The 22,710-nt window shown below is 37.3% G+C and overlaps 1 protein-coding gene across 2 annotated transcripts; it reads left to right on the forward strand.

Moving 5' to 3' along the window:
* Nucleotides 1–677: 677 nt before the first annotated feature.
* LOC112046052 (spondin-1) lies at nucleotides 678–22,336 on the forward strand. 2 transcript variants are annotated; one of them, XR_008250898.1, is made up of 16 exons: nucleotides 678–1,462; nucleotides 2,285–2,442; nucleotides 2,937–3,157; nucleotides 9,492–9,680; nucleotides 12,991–13,197; nucleotides 13,877–14,143; nucleotides 14,775–14,940; nucleotides 15,352–15,568; nucleotides 15,824–16,036; nucleotides 16,499–16,544; nucleotides 16,658–16,843; nucleotides 17,219–17,369; nucleotides 17,999–18,175; nucleotides 19,510–19,605; nucleotides 21,417–21,542; nucleotides 22,192–22,332. XR_008250898.1 is itself a non-coding variant. In XM_024082513.2 (16 exons), exons 2-16 carry the CDS (start codon nucleotides 2,286–2,288, stop codon nucleotides 22,327–22,329), a joined length of 2,523 nt encoding a protein of 840 aa, XP_023938281.2. In that variant the 5' UTR covers nucleotides 681–1,462; nucleotide 2,285; the 3' UTR covers nucleotides 22,330–22,336. The 2 variants fall into 2 exon arrangements, 1 of the variants encoding a protein (XP_023938281.2); XM_024082513.2 differs by having other exon boundaries at nucleotides 681–1,462; nucleotides 21,451–21,542; nucleotides 22,192–22,336.
* Nucleotides 22,337–22,710: the final 374 nt, after the last annotated feature.

The raw sequence follows: 22,710 nt of genomic DNA on the forward strand, positions 1-22,710 counted from the left end.
CCGCTATATGACGCCCGGCGCTTTCATTTATGTAGTTCCCGTTCCCGTGTGAATATGGGGATCAAACATAGCCTATGACACAGCTTTCTATTGGTAAAACAATTTTCCAAATCGGTCCAGTAGATCCAGAGATTACCTCCTACAACCACACGTTGTAGTGGTACACTACTTTACCTCTTTATATTATAAGCATAGAAGTCTCTATTTCTCTTGGTCATACCACCATGACTCTCGAAGGACTGGACCGATTTTGCTAGCAAGATAGAGAAGTTACAGGGTAGGGTAGGGTACGGTTAGGGAAGCGTAGGGGTAGGGTAGGTTTAGGGCCGGGTTTAGGGTAGTGGTAGGGTAGGGGTAGAGGTAGGGTAGTGGTAGGGTAGGCGTGAGATAGGGGTACGGGTGGGATAGGGGTAGGAAAGGGCTAGGGTACGGGGAGGGTAGGGGTAGGATGGGGGTAGGGGTAGGATGGGGGTAGGGGTAGGATGGGGGTAGGGTGTAGGTAAGGTAGGGGTAGGGTAGGGGTATGTTTGGGGTAGGGTAGGGGTAGGGTGGGGGTAGGGGTAGGGTAGGGTAGGGGTAGGGTAGATGTAGGGGTTGGGTAGGGTAGGGTTGGGGTAGTGGTAGGGGTAGTAGTAAAGTTGACATCAAAATTTACGCGGACGAAGTCGCGGGCGTCCGCTAGTTATAAATAACTCCACCATGCATTGTTTTGTTATATCTCGAGGGATTATACAATGTTTTCAACAAAAACTCCCAGGCGGCTTAACTTTTTCCGACACTTTCTACAATTATCGTGATATTTTTACCGATTTATATATAAAACCTTGATAAACCTTTGTTGAAAATCACTATGAAAATCCGTTCAGTAGTCTTTTAGTTAATTGCGAACAGACAAACTGAGGCGGCGGAGGACTTTTATAATATGTATAGGTAGGTGATAAAAAGAGTTACCTAGATAGCCAGTCTAGATTTAACATTATAATGAAGTGGGTGCCTTAATAAATAACGGTAAAATAAATACAACGTATGGAACAAACTTTAACAAAATGCGTTTAGCCATTTTTGCGTGATTAAACAACTATATAAACTTATGATAATAATCTGTATTCTAAACATGTAAGGGTATTCAAAACAAAACACCTTTTTTAGTAAGAAAAACTCAATATAAGTGAAAGTTATCGATATTCGGAATCAATTAACAAAATCAAAAACTACGCGGTTTGAATAATTATATCACCTAACCCCAATCCATAACCTCTGAGCCTGTTTTCCTTTATTCAATTCACAGTTTAGCCCCGTCGCGCGCGTAGGGCGGGCGGGCGGACGGTTGTTCGTAGCTGCCTACGTAGCTTCTTTTGTCTCATTTAAATTAACCTGAATTACGAGGATTTATTTCAATTGAATTGGTATTTAAATTCTGTTTTGTATTATTTGAGACCAGTCTTCACTAGGTGGAAAGCAGGTGAGTGGTATCTCTTTGTTTAGAGTTCAACGGATTGACATCCTTTGTTATTAATAAGAGATTGATACAAGTATCTCTAAATTAATTTCGTATTATGTTACCTACTTGTATCAAGATATTTTCTCAACTTATTGGAAGGTCAATTGCGTCGTGTAGTGTAGGTATTGTTTTTGTCGGAGTTACTCGTCTTCGTCAATTCTGAATCAATTTCGATGATTTTGGTTTTCTTTTAAAAAGAAAAAGATTTTCAGTTTAAAAATTCTATTTATTTTTTAAAGTTTAATATAGCGAGAAATATCTTTAGAGATCAGATATTATAAATCTGCTATTTGTTAACGTTGTTAAATTTTTTTTTATAAATTTCTTTTCTTTGATCCTTTAAAATTTTATGACCGTAATAAAATCTTGACCATTCTGTCTGTATTTTATTTATCCATAGATAATTAACATAATCATAAACAAATCATGCTCTTTAATAAATAATACCAATAGATATAGGTACGTTGATTTTTTAAAACATAATATAGGACTTTAAACAAATCGATTAGTTTGTACTAAAAGTAAGTAGGTAGGACCGTAGTTCAGCAATGATCGAACCCAAGCCCAGAGGGCTTTTGATTCCGCCGCCTTAACCGAGGAGCTATTAAGGTTTCGAATATCAAACATTACGTAGTCTTCTTTTCCGAGTAAATTTAATGTATTAGAGAATTCCCGCGGTTTCGCCCGAGTTGTTGGTTGTTTTGTTGTGGTTCAACTTATTTGCAGGGACCTATACCTGTTCCTTTATTACCAACTTACCAAGCTATAGAGCTTGTCATTCAGTATGCTGCTGCTTGCGCTGTGTCTCCTGCGCTGGCCGGGCGCGTCCGTCGCAGCGCAGTGCGAGCGCGCGCCGCCGCACGCGCAGCCGACCGACGTGCACTACAAGCTGAGCGTGGCGGGCGACCCCGACTTCTTCCTACCAGGAGAACTTTATATTGGTAACACCTGGTTTTAGAATTTAAAGTATCGTGAGTGTTATTCATATTAATTGATTATGAAACACGGCTAAAACTCACGTGATATTAGGTCGGAGTATGCCTGACTAGTTTCGAACCCATATGGGGCCCTAAGAATACACGGTAATTTAGGGTATTCTAAGAATGCGAAAGTGTATATAAATTCCTAATTTGACCCCAGCTGGGGATCAAATCCGGGCCTGTAGCCATGTAGCACGTAGATTCTCTTTCTACAAACGCTAACGCTTCGAAAATTAAAAATATGTTTAGGAATGACATTCATTATCGACAGACCACGTGATGAAGTTGTCGATAGGATCACATACATTTTGCTAGTTTTAGAAGCGTTAGTGTTTGTAGAAAGAGAATCGACGTGCTAAATGGGTACATGCCTAGAAAATTTATCATAATTAATTTATTTTTGTAGGAAAGTACCTACCTAATACATTTAAATTTTCATAGTACATTTGTTGTAGTATCAGTCCAAGGAGTAGACAGCGGACAAGGGCCGACGCCATTCGGAAGTTTCGCCATATGGTCCGAAATAGTGGAGAATGATGAGAAAACCAACACCACTAAAGTTGTCAACTCCCATTCCCTCGGGACATTCCAAGCGTACGACGCACAAACTAAACCTCACGAAAATTGCAAGACAGCCGTTGACAATGCCACCGCACATCCTAAAACCGAAGTACAGGTAATTATGATATTTTATCGACACTCAGCAATAGGTACCTACCTAACCTACCTATAGGTACCTAATATACCTACTACGTTAGCTCGAATTAAGGCAAAATCGATTTTTTTATTTACTTATGTCCGTAAAAAACCGTGATAAATATGCAAAAATAACGGAGGTACAACTGTTATACTATACGCTAAGTAGATATACTTTTTGAAATGAAAAAAAAATTAAAGATTTAATACCTATACGCCAACTAATTATTATTAGCGGATTGTGAGTTACACACAGTTCACTAATCGTACTCGTCGCTGTGTTGCGCGGTTATCAAAGATATCACGTTTTTCCCTTTACAAATTCAAATTCAAAAATTCAAAATTCATTTATTTCAAGTAGGCTCAGTTTACAAGCACTTTTGACACGTCAGTTGACTATTTGTAAAGATTCTACCATCGGTTCGGAAGGCAGGTTCTGCTGAGAAGATACCGGCAAGAAACTCAACAGTTGCTCTTTTGAAAAAGTCATACAGTATTACAATTTACATTTGATAACAATTAAATTACAATTTCTTATAGTTTTATTTCCTGTGTGAAGGTGGAAGCTGATCCAATGGCCTCCAAGCACCTTTGTCGTTAAGGAACTCATCAATAGTGTAGTAACCTCGACTAAGTAAATGTTTTTTAACACATTGCTTAAAGTTGTGCATTGGCAAGTCCATCACAGTCTTGGGGATCTTGTTATAGAAGAGTACACCCAAACCCACAAAAGATTTTTTAACTCTTTGGAGACGATATGCAGAAATAACTAACTTATGCCCGTGTCTAGTAAGACGTGGGTTTAAATCTCCTTTTCGTTTGTACAAATTAATATTTTGTCTTACATAAACTATACTGTTATATATATACTGACAGGCTACTGTTAAAATGCCTATTTCTTTAAACTTTTGACGAAGGGACTCGCGTGATTTTAGTTGATATATTGCTCGAATTGCTCTTTTTTGAAGTACAAATATAGAATGTATATCAGCAGCCTTGCCCCACAACAAAATACCGTAAGACATTACGCTGTGAAAGTACGCAAAATAAACAAGTCTAGCTGTATCAACATCAGTAAACTGTCTTATTTTTCTCACTGCAAAAGCAGCTGAGCTGAGTTTTTTACAAGCGTCTACTGTAACCTACACTTTTATGAATGAGCGTCAATGATATTAAATACTGTTAGATGTGTTACTAGCACAGAACAGAGATCGCTAAAAGCTAACGCTTTTAGCAATAGAAGTAGCATAGGGGCGTGGCCCGCTTACACCCGGGTGTGCGGAGCTTCGCAAGCCTATCCACGCATGTACTAGCAGTCTTGTTTCGTTGACTGACACGTTACGTCCTGCGATTGTCAAATTCGGTAATTGAAAATAATTAAAAACGATTAGAAAAATGCTGTATTGTGCCGTTTTGGAATACAAAAATGCTAGCCGCCACAAACATGTATCAAATTATGGTGTTTTGTACCATCGTTAAGACGTATTTTATTTTATTTTCATTAAAATATGAAAAAATAATTTTACTCAAAGTCACAAACTAAAATTAACTTTACGGGAATAGTACTAAAGTTTACTTTATTTTAATACAAGTTCGATTTTCTCGAAGATTCCGTTGACACCAGTGGGCATACATTTGCTGCATCATCAACAACAACAAAACTATCATAAATCAAAAATTTACAAAAATGATTTTATTTCAATAATTCATCTATTCCTAATTAAATGTATTAATTATTAATATTAATAATCCTTGTTATTTTATATTTATATAATAATAAATAAATATACGATTATTTTATTGATTTCAAAGCCAAAGGTTTCAATTGAAAAGCAGCATATTTTATGCTTTTAATATCTCCTCTAGCATTCAGTTTATCAGAAAACTGCAAAACATTTTGAAAATATGATTCCAATGTATTTATTATATTATGCTTTATATAAAATAAGAGGAAAAATAGACCAAAAAATAGTTTTTATTTTTCTTGTTTTAGTTCTCCTGAAAAAACTGTAATTTTGATTTATGTTAGTTTTGAATTTAAGCAGCTGGCATATGTCATTTGGCTATTCATTTAGGGATGTCGATAATAATATATCGATATTTTATATCTACTACTATTATATTATGATGACACGATCATGATGAAATTTTCGAAAAATTTTTTAGGAATCCGGAGAGGAAAAAAATGAATCGAGGCGACTAGGAAGCAAAATTTGTTTTATGCAAAACCGCATTGTAATTTGTTCCAAACATTTTAAGCAGTCAGACACGTTAATGTAAAGTGGAAACAGAAGATATTTAGTAGTCACGGCAGTGCCAAACAAAAAGATTTTTTTTATTCTAAAAGTCGTATTCGTGTCTTTTAGGATACAAATAAAGTGACGAACTTAAAGTGTTAGGAATAAAATAAATATATAAATAGGATATAATTGAGTTATTTTCCGCAAAAAACCGACGAATCAAAAAAAAATATACTATCGTGTTTTTTATATATTTAGGAATTAAATTTACGAAATACTTAGAGCAGCTGGTCACGTGTTTCTCAAAACTTAAACGAACGAATTAAGACATTGCAATATTGTGACATTGTGGTGTTTTTCTGATGATATCTTAAGTTGACAGATAGGCTTATCAATACTTGTAGTTTGGTCTATTTTGTATTGGCATATATTGTACAGTACATACTGAAAAAATTATAAAAAATCTTCTTCTGTAATTAAATATAGTTGGAAAAGAATAGTCTGAGAAAGATATGACGATACTGTACTATCTCGTGTTTTATTTTTTATTATTTGTTTTTATATCACTTTCATTTGTTAGTCAAATTGTCCTGAGAAATTTGTGAAACATTGTTTAACATTGGTTTTTCCAAATGTATGACTCCGAAACTACTTAATAAAATCAAATGAAACTTAGCACAATTTAAGCAAATACTACGAAGAAGGTTATAGATTCTTCATGTTGCGAATATAAAAATAGAAAGGGTGAAATAGGGTTATCCCCTATTAGTTAAGGTTTCGTGGAAAGTACTAAATTTTTCAAGTACACAAGTTATGGACTTGTGTTTGACCTTCTTTGTTGTGTAAACTCGAACCGTGCAAAGTTTCAGTTGAATTAATGTTTTTTCAGAGTGGTACATTAAAACAAATGCTTTTCTTTACTTTCTTGTGTGTGTTTCTTCATATATTTTTAATTTTTAATTGACCTATGTTGTTCTTCTTAGTTTTATAAAATTCAAATTTTTTTAAACAATAGACGTTCGTTTTATGTACTGCGAGTAACGAGACTATCGATGTTTAAGACTATCGTTATTTCACATCCCTAGACAATATTAATAAAACAAAGTTAGGATCATTTTGAATCTTATTTATAAGATAATAAAGCTTATAAATAGAGACAACTAGTGACGAGTAGCGGTACTATAGATTTCATTCATGAATTTTCATTCAAGAATTTTCATTTGTTCTGAGACAACAGTAATAAATAATTTTCAACTCTAAAATAAGGGTAACATATTTAATTTTTCACTAAATATTAAACAGCCAATAAAGTGAAGAGTTTATCAGTGTGATAAGTATTATTACACTATAAATGTGTTTGTAAGGCCACGCCCCCGGGTACGCTGGTTTCAATACAAACAGTTGGCACTTTATAAAAGTTACTTCTTATATCTGTGGTTACTAGCGCATGAAAAATGAGGCGCTCAAAAGAGGAATAGTCAACTCAATGTCACTTTGTGGTAAACAACGAACGTTATTTAAACAAATACTATCTAAATATCGTCTACAATGTCGAGTTCTATGTTTAGGAAGTGTAATAAATTATATTCATATATACGGAGTGTATTAATGGATAAAACGCAAATGGTAGATACGCCATCTAAAACTAATTTGAATAGTTTTCCAAAAATCCCTAGGGTGACCAAGTTATATTTTTTCGGATTTTTCAAATTTTTCCATCTTTACTGAATTTTTTCAATGCTGAAGCTGCTGTAATTAAAATTTTAAGGATCTGATTTTTGTTTAATATTAAGGATTCAATTACCAATGTACTATAATACTATTTTTATAAATAATGTTTTATCTGTTGTGTCCATTAATTACGGGACATCCTGTATTTAATGGTGGTGCTAATTGCTAAATGCTGGTGTTGGTAGAAGTTGCTGGTGTCGTTATCATGTTATCATCATCTCTTTGTATTTATCAGTGGTAGCGTTGGACCACTTTTTTCGTCAACTAATTCAACACACATGAATTCTAATAATCTGTAAAAAGATCCAAGATACCTTGTTACGAACATACGTACTTAACTTTTTACAGATTTGTACTTAGGTAGGTAGGTACCTACCTACCTATACGTATTCATTTTCTTGAATCTGTATTGTAAATAATCCTATCCCCTTGAAAGTTGAAACACGATTTGAAGAGGATTAGAAACGTTTGTATGGATGCTAATGCGGTCAAAGCTTTTTCAGTTCCTTTGATTTCTATATTGTTACTTTGTACAAAGACGCATTTCATCCTGGAAAATTGATTTTCAACAACTCGTTTCTTTGTAACTTGAGCATCCTCATCGAATAGAGACCGCTACCTATTGTCCGAACAAGTGTTACTTTCTATTTAGGTACGTAGATATATTATATATTTTTTATTCTAACGTATTTTGACTGATCTACCCAGACATACAAACATACATTACATATAATACATAGTGCAGCCGAGGAAAGCTATGTCTACATTTACGTCATTGGTCAATATAATTATTCTAGATGCACCAAAAAACCCAAAAAACATAAAGCGTTTAAACGGAGATGCACCACTATGATATCGTTGTATTTTATTCGATCAACAATATGAGCTGACATAACAGCGACTTCACATTTCTTTAAATTCTCTGGTGGCCGGTATATTGGCAATTTCATATTGCTCTAAAAGTCTCCGGCGGTGACTGGTCAGACCATTCTTAAAACTTTCTGCTTTTATTATATGACGAAGATCTGACTATTACAGGATCTTTATCTCAAAACAACTTATCTATACTTATAATAAATCTGTAGAGAGGTCAATTCTGTACATGAAATATATTTCCAAAATAACTATCAGGGGGTGATTAGTGATCGATACTGATGCCAAAAATGCAATTAGTAAAATTTTTGTCTGTCTGTCTGTCTGTCTGTATGTTCTTTATAGAAACAAAAACTACTGGACGGATTTTAACGAAACTTGGTACAATTATTCGACATACTCCTGGGCAGGTTATAGTATACTTTTCATTACGCTACGATCAATAGGAGCAGAGCAGTGAAGAGAAATGTTGAGAAAACGGGAGAAGTTACTCAATTTTTTAAGCTTCCGTCGCGTGTACAGCCTTAATGGTTAAAGCTACATAGAAATCATGTATGATGGAAATGTTCTCCTTAAAATTATCTATAAAAACACAACAGCATATTTTTTAGTCTATCTTTTATGGTTGAGTCACAATAACACGTGTAACTCCCGATAGCTTAGCAGTTCGGAGCTTTCTAATTATATTTGTCAACTCTTATGTTTATAACACTCATCACTCATCCCTAACTAAAAAAGTTAACATTATTACCTATTCAATAAAAAAGAATCATAAAAATCGGTAAAGAAACACCAAAGTTATATAAGAAATACACTAAGCCATCGCGCGTGAATACTAATTCATGTTCGACGCGACTCGCGGGGGCGGGGGGGGGGGGGGAATAAATAAGTGCAGCCTTAATGAGTAGGGTATGGTAGGGTAGGGGTAGGGTAGGGGTAGTGTAGGGTAGGGGTAGGATAGGGGTAGTGCAGGGGCAGGGTAGTGGTAGGGTAGGGGTAGGCTTGGGATAGGGTAGGATAGATGTAGGGTAGGGTAGGATAGGGGTAGTTGAGAGTTTACAACGACTTTCACGCGGACGAAGTCGCGGGCGTCCGCTAGTATGTGAATAAAGTTACGACAAATGTTTTAAATGATCAATGGAATTAGGCGAATGATGTGAATGTGCTCCCGGCTTTAAAAAGGTACTATTCAGGCTCAGACCTATTACCATAGGACCTTCCTCGCTAGATGTTACCCCTCTGTCAAAGTATATGATCACGATCTAACGTGTGTACAGAATCGATGTTTCACGAATGTGTATTACGATTTAAATTTATAGTTGTGTGTAGTGTAAGGACACAGGATATATTTATCGGTGTTAAAATTTTCGATGTGTGAGTTTACTTTGGCCTCCTCAAAATACGACAGACAGCTTTGTTGGTGAATTTGAGTGCGATGCATGTCCAACGGTAACTAGTCTAAGTATTCAGGTGATCTGGAGCGCACCAACAATCGCTGTGGACTCGTGCGTGCGACTGTGCGCCCGCGCTACGCAGACCGAAGGCAGCAGAAGCTCCGTGCTGGCGCGCAAGCTGTGCCCCGCGCCGGTCACCGCCACCCTCAGCAGACAGCCGCCCATCGTCGAGCCTTGCTGTGCTTGCGACGAAGCCAAGTATGAGGTGCGTGTGTTATTCGTAGTAGACACCTTTTTTATTTTTTATATACCTATATATACCTACTACGCTAATTCGAATTTAGGCAATATGGTTTTTTTATGTCCGTAAAAAAACCGTGATGAAAAAATTATCGGAGTTACAAATCTTAATCTACCTACGCTAGGTAGATATACTTTTTGAAATCACTCGATTTACGCTAACTATTATTAGCGGAGTGGGGAGTGAGTCAACTAATATTTGTTGAATTTTAGTTTTCATGTAACATACATGAAATCTAAAATTCTGTAAAAGGATTTTTTTTATTCATTACAAGTTAGCCCTTGTATACAATCTCCCCTGATAATAAGTGATGTTTCAGTCTAAGATGGTAGTGGGCTAACATGTTAGAAGTTGGATGAAAATCCACACCCCTTTCGGTTTCTACACGACATCGTCTTTGCCGTTGCATATTCGTAATAAACCAACAATCAAAAATCTCTTTATAATAGTTAGGTACATTACATTAAATTAGATAAGATTTTGAATTTGTGTGTATAATATGGATTTTAAACGCACTGCGTTTTATATCGTAAAGTGATAAGTCATTTATAGTCACGTGAAGACATAGTCATGTGATGTTGCTATGCACTAGCGGATACAGGGGGGGGGGGGCTAGGGGGCTCAAGCCCCCCCCAAAAGGATCGAAGTCCTCCCATGAAAAATCTCAAAATAAAATTATGATAGTTACTGTTTTCAAATGTTAATTAAGTTTCTTTATTACAGTATTTGATATCTTGACAAATCTAAACTTCGTTCAGTAGCTTGTACTGCTATAGACGTCCGTGAGACAGATTACCTGCTTTTGGCTGTATGTTCATCCCACTGGGATTTCTAAAATATTGGTCTGACAGATCCAAAAGTTAGAGCTTTTTGTTACAGAATTTGCTCTACTTTTTGAATCTCTTATTAAATTTACAAAATCTTTAATAGTTTTTCAGATATATGCAGAAAACCGAACAGCATTTTCAAGGTTCCGTAGTCTACAAGGAACCCTTATAGTTTCGCCATGTCCGTCCGCTTGTCCGCGATTTAGCGCAAAGACTATTTCTGCTAGAAAGATGTAATTTATAATGAGTTTAAACATTCAACATGTCGACATAGTCATAAAATAAAATCTTGAAAAATGTATTTTTTTAATGTACACACCCCTACAAGTAAAGTTACATTTTTAACCGACTTCAAAAAGGAGGAGGTTCTCAATTCGTTCGGTATTTTTTTTTTATGTATGTACACCGATTACTCAAAGACGCCTGGACCGATTTCAAAAATTCTTTTTTTGTTTGAAACGGTATAGTCCCCATTTGGTCCCATTGCCATCATGTCAAGATCTGATGATGGAATCCTGGAGAAATTGAGGGGAACTTTCGAAAATTATACGGGTGTCTAGTGTGTTCGTAAACTTTTCCATTTAGTACTTTTAAGCACTAGAATTTCATGAAGGTTAAAAATCGATCTGATGATGGAGCCATAAAACAGACAAGGGAACTCCTCGGCGATCGTCGTATTGCTGAGAACTTTGTACCAAGATGGGTTGTGACTTGTCATTAGGGGTCTGATGATGAAGACCAAGGTCAATTAAGGGAACCCCTTAACGGTGTACGGTAGCTACCTTGTGCTTGGGCTTGATTAATTTGTATTGCTGAGAATTTTGTACCAAGATGAGTTGTGACTGTCATTAGGGGTCTGATGTGTTCGTTTGAGATGAAATTTTACACTAAAAATGGAAAAATAATAAAAAATTTAATACAAAAAATACAACCGACTTCAAAACCAAAAAAACGTACCCAGTAAACTAAAAAGCGAAAAATAACATCATAATATGTTCTACCTGCTGATCAGTATGAAGGCGGTGCTTAGCCGGTGTTGTCTTGATTTAAGCCATTTCTGACAGGACCACATGAAACAACACTGTCTGCAAAATCTAAATGGCTTGAATTAATACATCACCGGCTTAGCACCGCCTAGATGCAAGTAGCCTTTTTATTGAAACCATGTTCTTTTATGCTGTTTACGGTGGATTGGCAGAAATCGACATTTAAGTAATATTTTTTGTACCTATAACGACGATGTGTTGGACGATTTGTCTGTTTGACATGTAGGTACGTAAGTTATTATTTAAAAAAGCCGCTATTTTCTCATCACTGCACCGATGTCGTTCAAAGTCAATATCTGGGTATTGCATGATTGATAAAAACGGGTTTTGAAGTAAAATTTTAAATGCCACCTTTGGGTAATTTCTTTCAACTGCACCGACTTTATACAAAATCGATCTAAAATCTACGCATTCCATGAATAGTGGAAACAGAGTCTGAAGTAAAATTAAAAAAAAAACCGCCATTTTGATTTGTTTTATTTCTGCACCGATTTCGTTAAAAATTAATATCTGTAAATTGTATGAATGATGAAAACAGTTTCTAAGGTAAAAAAGGCGACAATTTGAAATTTCCCATTCCTGCACCGATTTCGTATGAAATTGATATCTGGGCATTGCTTAAATGACGAAAACAGACGCTAAAGTAAAAATTTTTAAAATGGCCGCCATTTTAAAAATTTCTAGAAAATCTAAAGAAATCACAATTATTTTCTAGTTACACTCGGCAATCCCTTTCATTTGATATCCATATTGTAGAAGTGCATATACTTAGTTCGCCATGTAAAAGTCCGCCATATTGGACGTAACGCAGCAAAACATGCATTTTCATCTATAATAAACGTGGTTATAAAATGTTTTCACAATAAATAAACCTAAACTCTATAGAGCCTATTTAGGCTCTGCGCGAGGGCTTTCAGCTTTTAGCCTTTTAGCCTTTTTTTAAAAAAGAAGCTAGTCTTTTCAAAAAGCTAGTTTAATATTAATATTAGGGCTCGAAGTTCTGAAAACTAAAACGCTTAGTTAACTCTTATTAAACTCTTAAATATAATTAGACTCTAAGGTGAAGAGCTATTTGGTCTTTTAACCTTCAAGTGGCGTAGAAACAAAAAGAGGCTGAACAAAAAATTTTTTTTGTGGTTCCTTTTTTACATGCAAAGTGAGAATTTATTTTTTATCGTCTATCTCATGGTGTGGGGTATGGTTATAGGTATTTTGGTGCATTACATGGGGATTAAAGTGCTAATTCAATCTACGGAACCCTACACGCGCGTAGCCCGATACGCATTCGGCCGTTTTTATATTGTTTTTCTTGATCAAAACTATCCTTCAGGGTCAAGCCCCCCCAAACCAAAATCCTGGATCCGCCACTGTTGCTATAGGTGAATTCAACTTTCATCACAGGTGACTTTCGAAGGGCTGTGGTCTCGCAACACTCACCCCCGCGAGTTTCCCCCCGAGGGAGCGCGGGCGCATTTCGGTGACGTCATAGGCGCCTCTCACAACGCGCAGTACCGCGTGTGGCAAGAGGGAAGAGTGGCTAGCATGGGCTTGCGGCGCTTAGCGGACGATGGTACCACCACAGCTTTGGAAAAAGAACTGAAGGCAGAGGCAAGATTTCCATTATTTATAAGACTAGATAAATATTAGATTTAATAAATAACTTAAATTTATTAAAAACCATCAAAACTAAACTGCTTAAAAAGTTATTGGAAGTCCAAGATTATTTTGTATTAAATTCGTATCTCTCTCTACTCTACACAGACGAATCTAGTGATACTCTCTTTATTAAATCCATCAAAAGCTTATGCGTTTTAAAAAGATAAAAGACCTTCCTTTATCCAAAGGTTGTCTGGTAGATATTGCTATAAGCAATAAGACCGCCTTTGCACATACTTGTTTTCTATGTTTTCCTTTGTTTTCTTTGTTATTGTTTTTGTTTTGTGCAATAAAGTATAAATAAATAAATTAATAAATAAATAAGACCTAAAGAACGCGGTGACAGCATTTGCGAGGCCCCTGTTATGTGAAATGATGCCTAGGGCCTTTTACCTTATATTGAAAAAAGTTTTTTTAGACAAACTAGGTACATCAAAGCCTTTAGAAAATGCTTGCAATGTTTGATAGCTTGACCTTTTGGACAAAAAAAACCTTAGATTAAAAATAAATTGTACTCTGGTTGTTCTGTCCATTGCTTTACTCAGCTTACTTTAGCCATGATATAAAATAAAAACGATTTGCACAGATTTTTGTGTTATTATTGAAATTAAAAACTCAACTTTGATTGTAGAGCGATCGTATCCGCACAATAATCAAAGCGCGCGGCATATCGTGGCAGCAAGTCGCCGGCGCGGGCATGCCGAGCACCTTCGCAGTCTTCCGTGTGGACGCCAGGCATCACCTCGTGTCTCTCGCTGCCAAGATAGCACCGTCACCCGACTGGATCGTAGGCGTTTCAGCCTTGGAGCTCTGCAACGCGAATTGCACTTGGAGAAGAGCGGCCATTTTACCTCTGTACCCTTATGACGCTGGCACTGATAATGGCCTTAGTTATATGGTAAGTATATTGATTGCCTCGTTGGTTTAATGGTTAGTGTATGTGGCTTCGGATCACGGGATATTCTCAGTAAAGATTCTCAGCCCGGAGTTGAGAAGTCGGTAATGGTTTGCCAGGCTGGATAGTGGGCCACTCAGCCTTGGAGCTATGCAACGCGAACTGCACTTTGAGAAGAGCGGCCATTTTATGATAATAAGCTCGGAGTTGATGATAAGTCGGTATTGCGTCGTCCGACTGGATCGTGTGCATGTCATCATTAGGTCTCTCAGTCTCAGAATCGAGGACATCAAGCGGGTTGTATGGAGCCCCTGGATGCTGTTGACTCGAGAACGTTGTGTTTGAAATTCCATGCAAGAGGCCTATGTACAGTGGACCTCCATCGGCCGAGATTTTCCGCCTTCCTCATCCAGCCACTTCCCATTACCTTCATCATGTCGTCGGACCTAGCTAGAGGGCGTCCTACACTGCGCTTGCTGGTACGTGGTCTCCACTTCAGAACACATCTGCACCAGCGGCCATTTCTTCTACGACAGATATGACCCGCCGCAGATATAGCCCGCCATATCTGCGGCGGGCCATATCTGTCATGTCATGGCCATATTGATGATGACATGTTATGTTACCTACCCAGTCCCGCCGAAGTCCGACGATTCCTCAAGCCCCCGTGCGCGCTCTGCGACCGGAGTGGCCGCGCGACGCTCGCTCGCCGTTCTACAGCTCCACGGGAGAGATGCGGCCCATCGCCCGCCTGCGCCTCTCACGACTACGACTCTATGAGAAGAGCTGTGATCTTACAGGTCTCTACTTTTTAGTTTTGGTGAAAATTACATAAGCTTTAGTTATACTCGTAGTTGCTCATTTTAGAACCAGAATGTGGCTTTTGCAATCACTCGTTTGATTATAATATTCTAAGGACGATGTTTTCTGGTTGATAAAATTAAGTTGGGAAATATTGTAATTTGTGCCACCCTCGAGTGGATGTGTTTTTGGTTATAGTACTTGATTGCCTTAATTGCTTGGTTAGTCTGCAGCATGCCATGCCATGAGGCAATTGGCTATGCAACCTAATTTTATAGATGTTAATCTCAGGTCCATAGTTAAGTACACGCTAGCGCTTTGGAGAGCACGTTAAGTGGCCATTGCTTGCTTTCTGTAGCCAAGTGCTGATAATAGCCTGATAATATAATTTTGATGATAATGATCTTTAGAGGTCGTCGGTGAACAAATACCGGAAAATGTGATGAACAATGGCGGGGCGTGCGCCACCCACGCGTGGGGTCCGTGGGGGGCCTGCAGCGTGTCGTGCGGCGAGGGGCGCGCGGCCCGCCAGCGACACTACGTGTGGCCAGCGAAGGCTAAGGCCGATGCTTGCAGGGTCTCCCTCACTGAGTACCGCACCTGTCGGGGACCGAGGATGCATTGCAGGTAATTTCTCCCCAGACGAATGACAATGACATCTTCAAAACCAAGGAGTTTTTAGTCAGAAAGGGTTTAGAGTAACCTAACAGAGTACACAAATTCTTCTATTATTCACTACTCTTCAAGAATCACATTTTTTTGTAGTTCCAGAGAATATAGGGCATTAAAACAAACAAGTAATGCTCGTCTTTATGTAATCTATGTAGCTCTTCAGCCTTATTTTACGAATATCAGTAGATGTAGATGGCTGATGATTCTCAGGGTACAGTCAGAGTACGAGCCCGACCCGGCGGAATCATCAGGCCCGTGCGCGGTGTCGCCGTGGTCAGAGTGGTCCCCGTGCTCGGGGTGCGGCGTGCGCGCGCGCACCCGTCACTACCTGGCGCCGCGCGCTCACAAGCGATGCCACGTGGGCTTCCGAGCGCGCACCGTCATGAGCCAGGCCATGCCGTGTGACGCTGGACCGTGCCTCAGGTTTGTAATAGGTCGCAGGTATTATTTGGATATATTTATAGTCACTCGCTACTCAGAAAGTCTGCTAAAACTCGTGCGGGTACAACCCGGTAACCGGTGGTAATCCGGACCAGGTGTCCGTGGCGAGATTTTTAGCCACTCCGCAAGAAAGCACCTTGGGCGTCTTAAGCCGCGAAAAAAATTAATTAAAATATTAAAAAATAATTATATTAACTAAGAACTTAGCATGCAAACATGGCCTTATTGCTATAAACTATCTCTACCTCGAGTCGTATACTATGCGCTGCACGCTGCACCATAGTCGTAACTACTTATTAAGCCTTTGATAGACACGCGAGAACGCACCGTAGTTTTAGTGGTCTTTCTAAAAGCAGAAGACACAGGTGGAGTTCTATTGGTACACAAATGTTTGATTTTAAGAAGCAGTTTCTGGAAAGAATAACACATTCCATTCCCTTACAGACCTGGTGATCCAAAAAACGCGACGAACTTCGATTGGTTTTACGTAGTAAGTCCATGTCATGTTTTATCAGCTACTATCAATCCTTTTGCAGGGTTCCATGTTTGTTCTTAAGCCTAAAATAACCCTGATACATTTATAGCCAAGTTGTACGTTTTCAGGAAAAATCCAAATCTGATTGCATAATAACGCCATGGGGTAGCTGGTCCCCATGCTCCGCGCGCTGTGGTCGCGGCAAGAGAATTCGTACTCGTCTCTATGTGTCACAAAATGCACAGGTCCAACAGGAGCTTACTCGGCGACTCTTGACCAATTGGAATCAACGATTTGCTGAATTGCAGAATATCGTAAGTATTTCTTTTGCTAACATAACTAGTATGGTTATTTACCAAGTACCTAAATGTTAAAATAAACATTTAGCTACTTAACCCAATTAAGTCAATACAACGAACTTTTTTTTAATTATATGACAAGTTAGCCCTTGACTATGATTTCACTTGATGTTAAGTGACGATGCAGTTTAACATGGAACCGGCTACGATTGCTTTCACCACGATAATATTATATTGATAATATTTCATCATTTATCAATTTTTTTCAAAGAATATTTTTGTCTATATAACATGACTTCCCTGTTCTTTTGCTCCTTAAACACTGTCCCTGTAACCTTTGAGGTTTATGTATTCTATTTGATTTAATCTGTATTACTTCTTTCCCAAAAGGAACTGCCGTTTGAAAATGTCACAAGCGAGGATCCTAAATTAGAGTCTCAAGTACTGGAGCACTTAGACCGCTGTCAGTTTACGCTGACTCAGCAAGAAGCTCTGTGTGATGGAGAGGACATCAACTGTGAAAACGAGACAGTTACAGAAGGTGAAATTATCATTTTCTAAATGTGGTATTTTTAGTAACAAGGACAAGTGGCTGAAAAGTTTCCGTTGATTAATATATTTTAGTGTGACCTCGAAAATGTGGATAAAAATGTCACTGTCGATAGGTGGTACAAGAAAGATATCGACTAGCCGTTAATATGTGCTATTTGCATGTGTAATCATAATATTCTACTCAAATTGCTATAATCAAATTATTGGTTATTAAGTAATATAGTTAGCATTGCCTATTGTTTTGTTCAATCTTTGGCTTATTGCTCGTACTAATTAGATATTATTAGCCTATTATTATAATAATTAGTATCAGAATTTGCCAGAAATTATCAAAAACATTTAGCTAATGTTTTTATTTAAATTACTGGATTATTAATCAAAATAAAGATATTCTTCACAAAATAAAATTGGGATGTCTGTAAATATCATGCTATGGTAATGTCTTTTCTTCCCCTGCAATTAAGCGAAATCGTGTGTGGAGTGGGTAAGAAATTACAAATAGTCCTTCTGGCGGTGAACCCACATCCCACAACTTCTCGGATTAACTGTGGACTGCTTCTAAATCTATTAAGGCTTACTTTTTTCATTATTCCTTAACCGCTTAATGTTTTTTCAAAGAAATATGTAAGCTGCCGATGTCCGTGGGACCTTGTCGTGGGTATGAAGAGCGGTGGTTCTACGACTCGTCGCGCGGACACTGTGAGCCTTTCGGGTTCACGGGCTGCGGTGGCAACGCTAACAACTTTCGCAACAGAGACACGTGCGCCAGAATGTGCAATACTACGAATGTCACAAGTGAGTTTAGAATACTTAGACGTGGGTGATGATCATTATCAACATATTTTAATGGCCCACTAACTTCGACCATTAATATTAATAACTTAATGGTTTAAGCCCTCTACAGGCCAGAGGTGCTAATATGCGACCAGTGAAAAGAAATATCGACTTTTGTCCAATGGGAGTTGTCCCAGTCGCATCTCTTTCGCACCAACACAATGAAAGAGATAGCGGTATTACCGGTTGCGCCGCCATTGGTTGTATTTTGTATATTTCCCTTCACGAGATTATCTCGTTCGTCGCATGTTAGCGTCTTAGGCATAGCTGGGCACCGTTAATCAAATAGTTAACTTCGTTAATCGTTAGTCCGCTACAAAAAAGGTTAGCTTCGTTAAACGTTAAAGCGTTATGTCGGAAGAATTAACGCAAGTTAACCTTAATCGTTAATCCGTTAATATGACTGGTTAATATTGCATTTTTATATCATTGTGTGAGATCCCCATTGCAAAAATAAAGGTGAGCACTGGGGAAAAGTGCCATAATTTGTTTTTTTCTATAATTTTAACATAAATATAGTAATTTGTTGATTTCTTTGAAAAAATCTTTCATAATTTCTTACTTGTCTAAACCTGTTAATCACGTCGCGCGGTAAATAGTAAGCATTGGATTAACGATTAACGGACTTCTGCACATTAACGGAAGTTAACGGGTCCGTTAACATTTTTAAAAGTTAATCCATTAATCAAAATGTTAACTTCGTTAATTAACGATTAACGGATTAACGAGTTAATGCCCAGCTATGGTCTTAGGTCTCCCTCCTAATAGGTGAGGGGAGCTAAGGCTCACCATGCTGCTCCTATGCAGGTTGGTAGGTTCAATATCAAAATTTAATGATAATGACTCAAAGCTTAACTCCGGGCTTCGCAATTTGTACTGAAAATTATTTGGGAAAAAAAGATAACCTTAGTTCCTATCCACGATCTCAAAATTCGACGTCGCTCATACATACTGTTTAACGGCACTTCACGTAAGCGATACTTTGCGGAAATTCACTATGTACGAAGGATACTTTTACCTAATTCATTATAAAGCGACGAATCCAACAACAACGTCATCCAAACTCAACAAATCGTACGTCACATTACGCTCCGGTTACGACCGGAGCATCCACAGGAAATGTAGACTCTCATTATTCAATTTGTGAAGTGAATTCAATGGCAAAGGCGAAACATAAGTTGAAAGATTCTTCGGCGTTCGGAGATAATTTATTGTTGGGTCTGGGTGACGATTCCACTTCGATTCGTCCGTTGTTGTTTTGTTAATTTTTAAAATGGGAATAATATCATTACTAGTAACGTCATCACTCATAGAAGCAAGCACAAAGAGGGTGAAACCAACCCCATCAACGGACGACAATGAAGTGATGCCGAATGATGCATCGCCTCCTGGTAAGTAGAATAGCGTAGATACTACATCATTAGATAATAATCTGTGAAGTAGACTTGAAAAAAAAGTGTTGAAAGATTCAGAATTGAATCTATAAAAGATAGAGAAATAAGTCGGTCTGTTAAAATAATGTGTCTCTGAGATATATTGACTGACATTATTGAAAGATATATAATATATGTGGAAATCCCTAATCCTCTCAGAGGATTTCCACGCGGTTATAGCCCCGTCGTTCTAGTAAAGTTAACGAATGGAGAGAATATTTGAAAATGGTTAATAAATAAGTTAGATGTAGCTATTTATATTTTTCATACCTACCTGCAGATTTATACCCGCTACTATGGTCTTTTTTAAATTTCTAGCTATCTCTGTATATAGGTACTCTGTATCACTAGTTCGTGCTCTGTATACATATTTCTAAAAGCTTTCAGCTTTTATGAATGCAGTCTGTATCCATTAAGAGAAAAACTGCAGCTTTTTATGGCTATCTAGCCCCAGGTTAGGTATTCATACGTTAGAAAGCGAACTCGTCTATGTATGGATACATATTTACTATAACGAAAAAGTTACGAGTATAAAAGGAATGAGAGCAGAGAGCTTACAAAATGCAGTAGTTGCAATTTTTTAATGTGTTGTTTTGATGAAAAATAATAATGCTATACCTAGAACAGAGTAGAGAGAAACATACGAGTAATGTTATGCCATTCAACAAATTTTCACAGTGCTTTTTTATTTTTTCTCCTACCTCTTTTACTTACAGATGCTTTCTTTAAATATCGCCAAACTTTCATTACTTAAAGCCTCTCAGTTGACACAAATAATATTGTGTTGTGTTATTGACTTCTCGGTTAATTTGTGCAAAAAAATGGCTAAGATTCATGAAAAGGCTGAAAAGGTTATGTTTGTATAACATTAGTTGAAAAAATATGGTCCACATTTTATGTTAGGTAAAAGCTACCAACTTATAAAAATAGCATTAAAAAACGTCGGCAATTTTAATCCATCTTAAAAAAATTAACAATACTAATAAATGTAAGCTTGATGGATGTTTAATGTATAACTGTATTCTGTACGAATACAGCTAAATCATTTAGCTGTGTCTCATCGTACGAACTAATTAAAATACAATATCATAAATCTTAAGGTAGTTGTTAATATATAAAGGTAAGGCCACACAAAACCGTTTAATGTTGCGTTTAATTTTATATTCCCATTCACAACACACTTCAACTTTATCCACAGTGACGAAGCTCGCGTCATGCAGTCTACCATTGTAATTTGTAGTAGTTAATGTACGTCGCTGCAGTTTAAACAGTAATTAACTAAGTAGTAAGTAAATATATAATATACCTACACAATCAAAGCAATATATTTTAGTTATAACTTATTAGTCATTAGAGCCGTATTAACTATTAACTTATGTCAGGCATTGAATTATTGGTGTAAAATTATTTTGAGTTATTAGGTAGACAAAAGTAGTTTCAAATGGTTCGTGTAAAGATACCTTATCGCTTTGTCTGCCTTCCTGTCTAATTTGTCTGACGCTCTTCCGCGCGTCTCGATTGACAAGCGCAGCATTTCACTCTGTAGGCGGGGCATGTTCATAGTGCGAGTAGTTTACCATATGTGTGTATAATCAATGGTTTTGTCACTGTAAGCTCTACTTCTACTACTAAATATGTCTTATTCATCCAATTTATTAATTAAAAAATTGCTGTGCTCATACTGTTCACACTGTTCTGTGATCGGGAACACGACGCAAAATTGAACGCAACATCGCACGCAGCACGCATTGTTGTGGCTTTCGCTTTAGTTTTGTTTCCGACGCGGGTGGGCGGCTCCGGTAGACGTCGACTGTGAGATGGGTCCGTGGCTGGGATGGAGCGAGTGTTTCGGCGAATGCGACTTCGCAGTCAAACTCAATTACCGACACATTCTCGTGAGTACTGATACTTTATTATTCGTGGACGTTTTAGTTGGAAACTTGCGATTATCTCGAAACGCTCGACATCATGCCGTGTCGTGTGATTAGTCTTTTAAGATCTTACTGTTATGCAATTGGTTGCTACATGATACGGAAAATCATTTCTTAAGTTAATGATATACCTACCTATTGTTCATACATATCATTTTGTATGAGTTTTTGATGAAAACAATGATGTCGTTTAATTATACCAATTTAAATGAAAGCTTTCGGAAAAATTATACAAAGTGGTGCCAGAAAAACGACCTTAAATGAATACACGATCGCTAACAGTCAATCAAAATACGATAGTGATTAAATTAATTATTGTTTAATAAATAAAAAAAAAATTTTTGCAAACAAAATAAATTGAAAATAATGAATACATTGAAACGGTTAGACAGATTTAATTAAAACTAGCGGACGCCCGCGACTTCGTCCGCGTGAAACCTTACTACTCTAAGTATCCTATGTCCGTCTCCTGGTTTTAAACTCTCCACTAATTTTCAGCCAAATCGGTCCACCCCTTCTTGAAGTATAAATAGTGGAACTAACACAATTGTTTTATATAAGGGATATAGATTTATAGGAAATATCTTAGATCATAATTATGGATTTTTTTCAGCATCATCCCTCTGGATCAGGAAAACCGTGTCACAAGGTAATGAAAAGTCGCTCATGTAAACCAGCACATTGCAGGAGACTTCTTTTAAACGTGTACAATTCCTCTGAAACTTACAATAGCGATGAACGTGACGACTAAATATAATTATTGTAAAAGGCATTTTGAGGTCTCAATAACGAGACCTCAAAATGCCTTTTGTATGCGATAATGCGATTTATGTAAACAATCTTACAATAATTAAATTAATAGAAAATTTTAAAACATTTAGTAGGCATTAAAAATTAAATATAATTGTGTTTTCATTAATTAAAATGTGCTAAATATCTCATCGATTCGTTTTGAACGAACAAACCAAATCTTACTAAAATTAAGTTCATGGCTCATTAAAACTACTCCGAGCTACCCTCCTCGCCTCGGTGATGGTATGGAGATAATGTAGAGAGCGTATGTCAATAGAAGTCCATATATTTTATGAGCCGTCCGACTCTAAGCGGTGTTCAGGTGCCGTATGGCTCAAAT

The sequence above is a fragment of the Bicyclus anynana genome, chromosome 6 (assembly GCF_947172395.1).
Source record: "Bicyclus anynana chromosome 6, ilBicAnyn1.1, whole genome shotgun sequence".
NCBI lineage: Eukaryota > Metazoa > Arthropoda > Insecta > Lepidoptera > Nymphalidae > Bicyclus > Bicyclus anynana.

Coding starts and splice junctions, on each gene's coding strand:
- LOC112046052 (XM_024082513.2), top strand. CDS start 2,286: ATGCTGCTGCTTGCGCTGTGTCTCCTGCGCTGGCCGGGCGCGTCCGTC. Junction 9,681..12,990: donor GCGACGAAGCCAAGTATGAG/GTGCGTGTGTTA, acceptor CTTTCATCACAG/GTGACTTTCGAAGGGCTGTG. Junction 14,941..15,351: donor GAAGAGCTGTGATCTTACAG/GTCTCTACTTTT, acceptor AATGATCTTTAG/AGGTCGTCGGTGAACAAATA.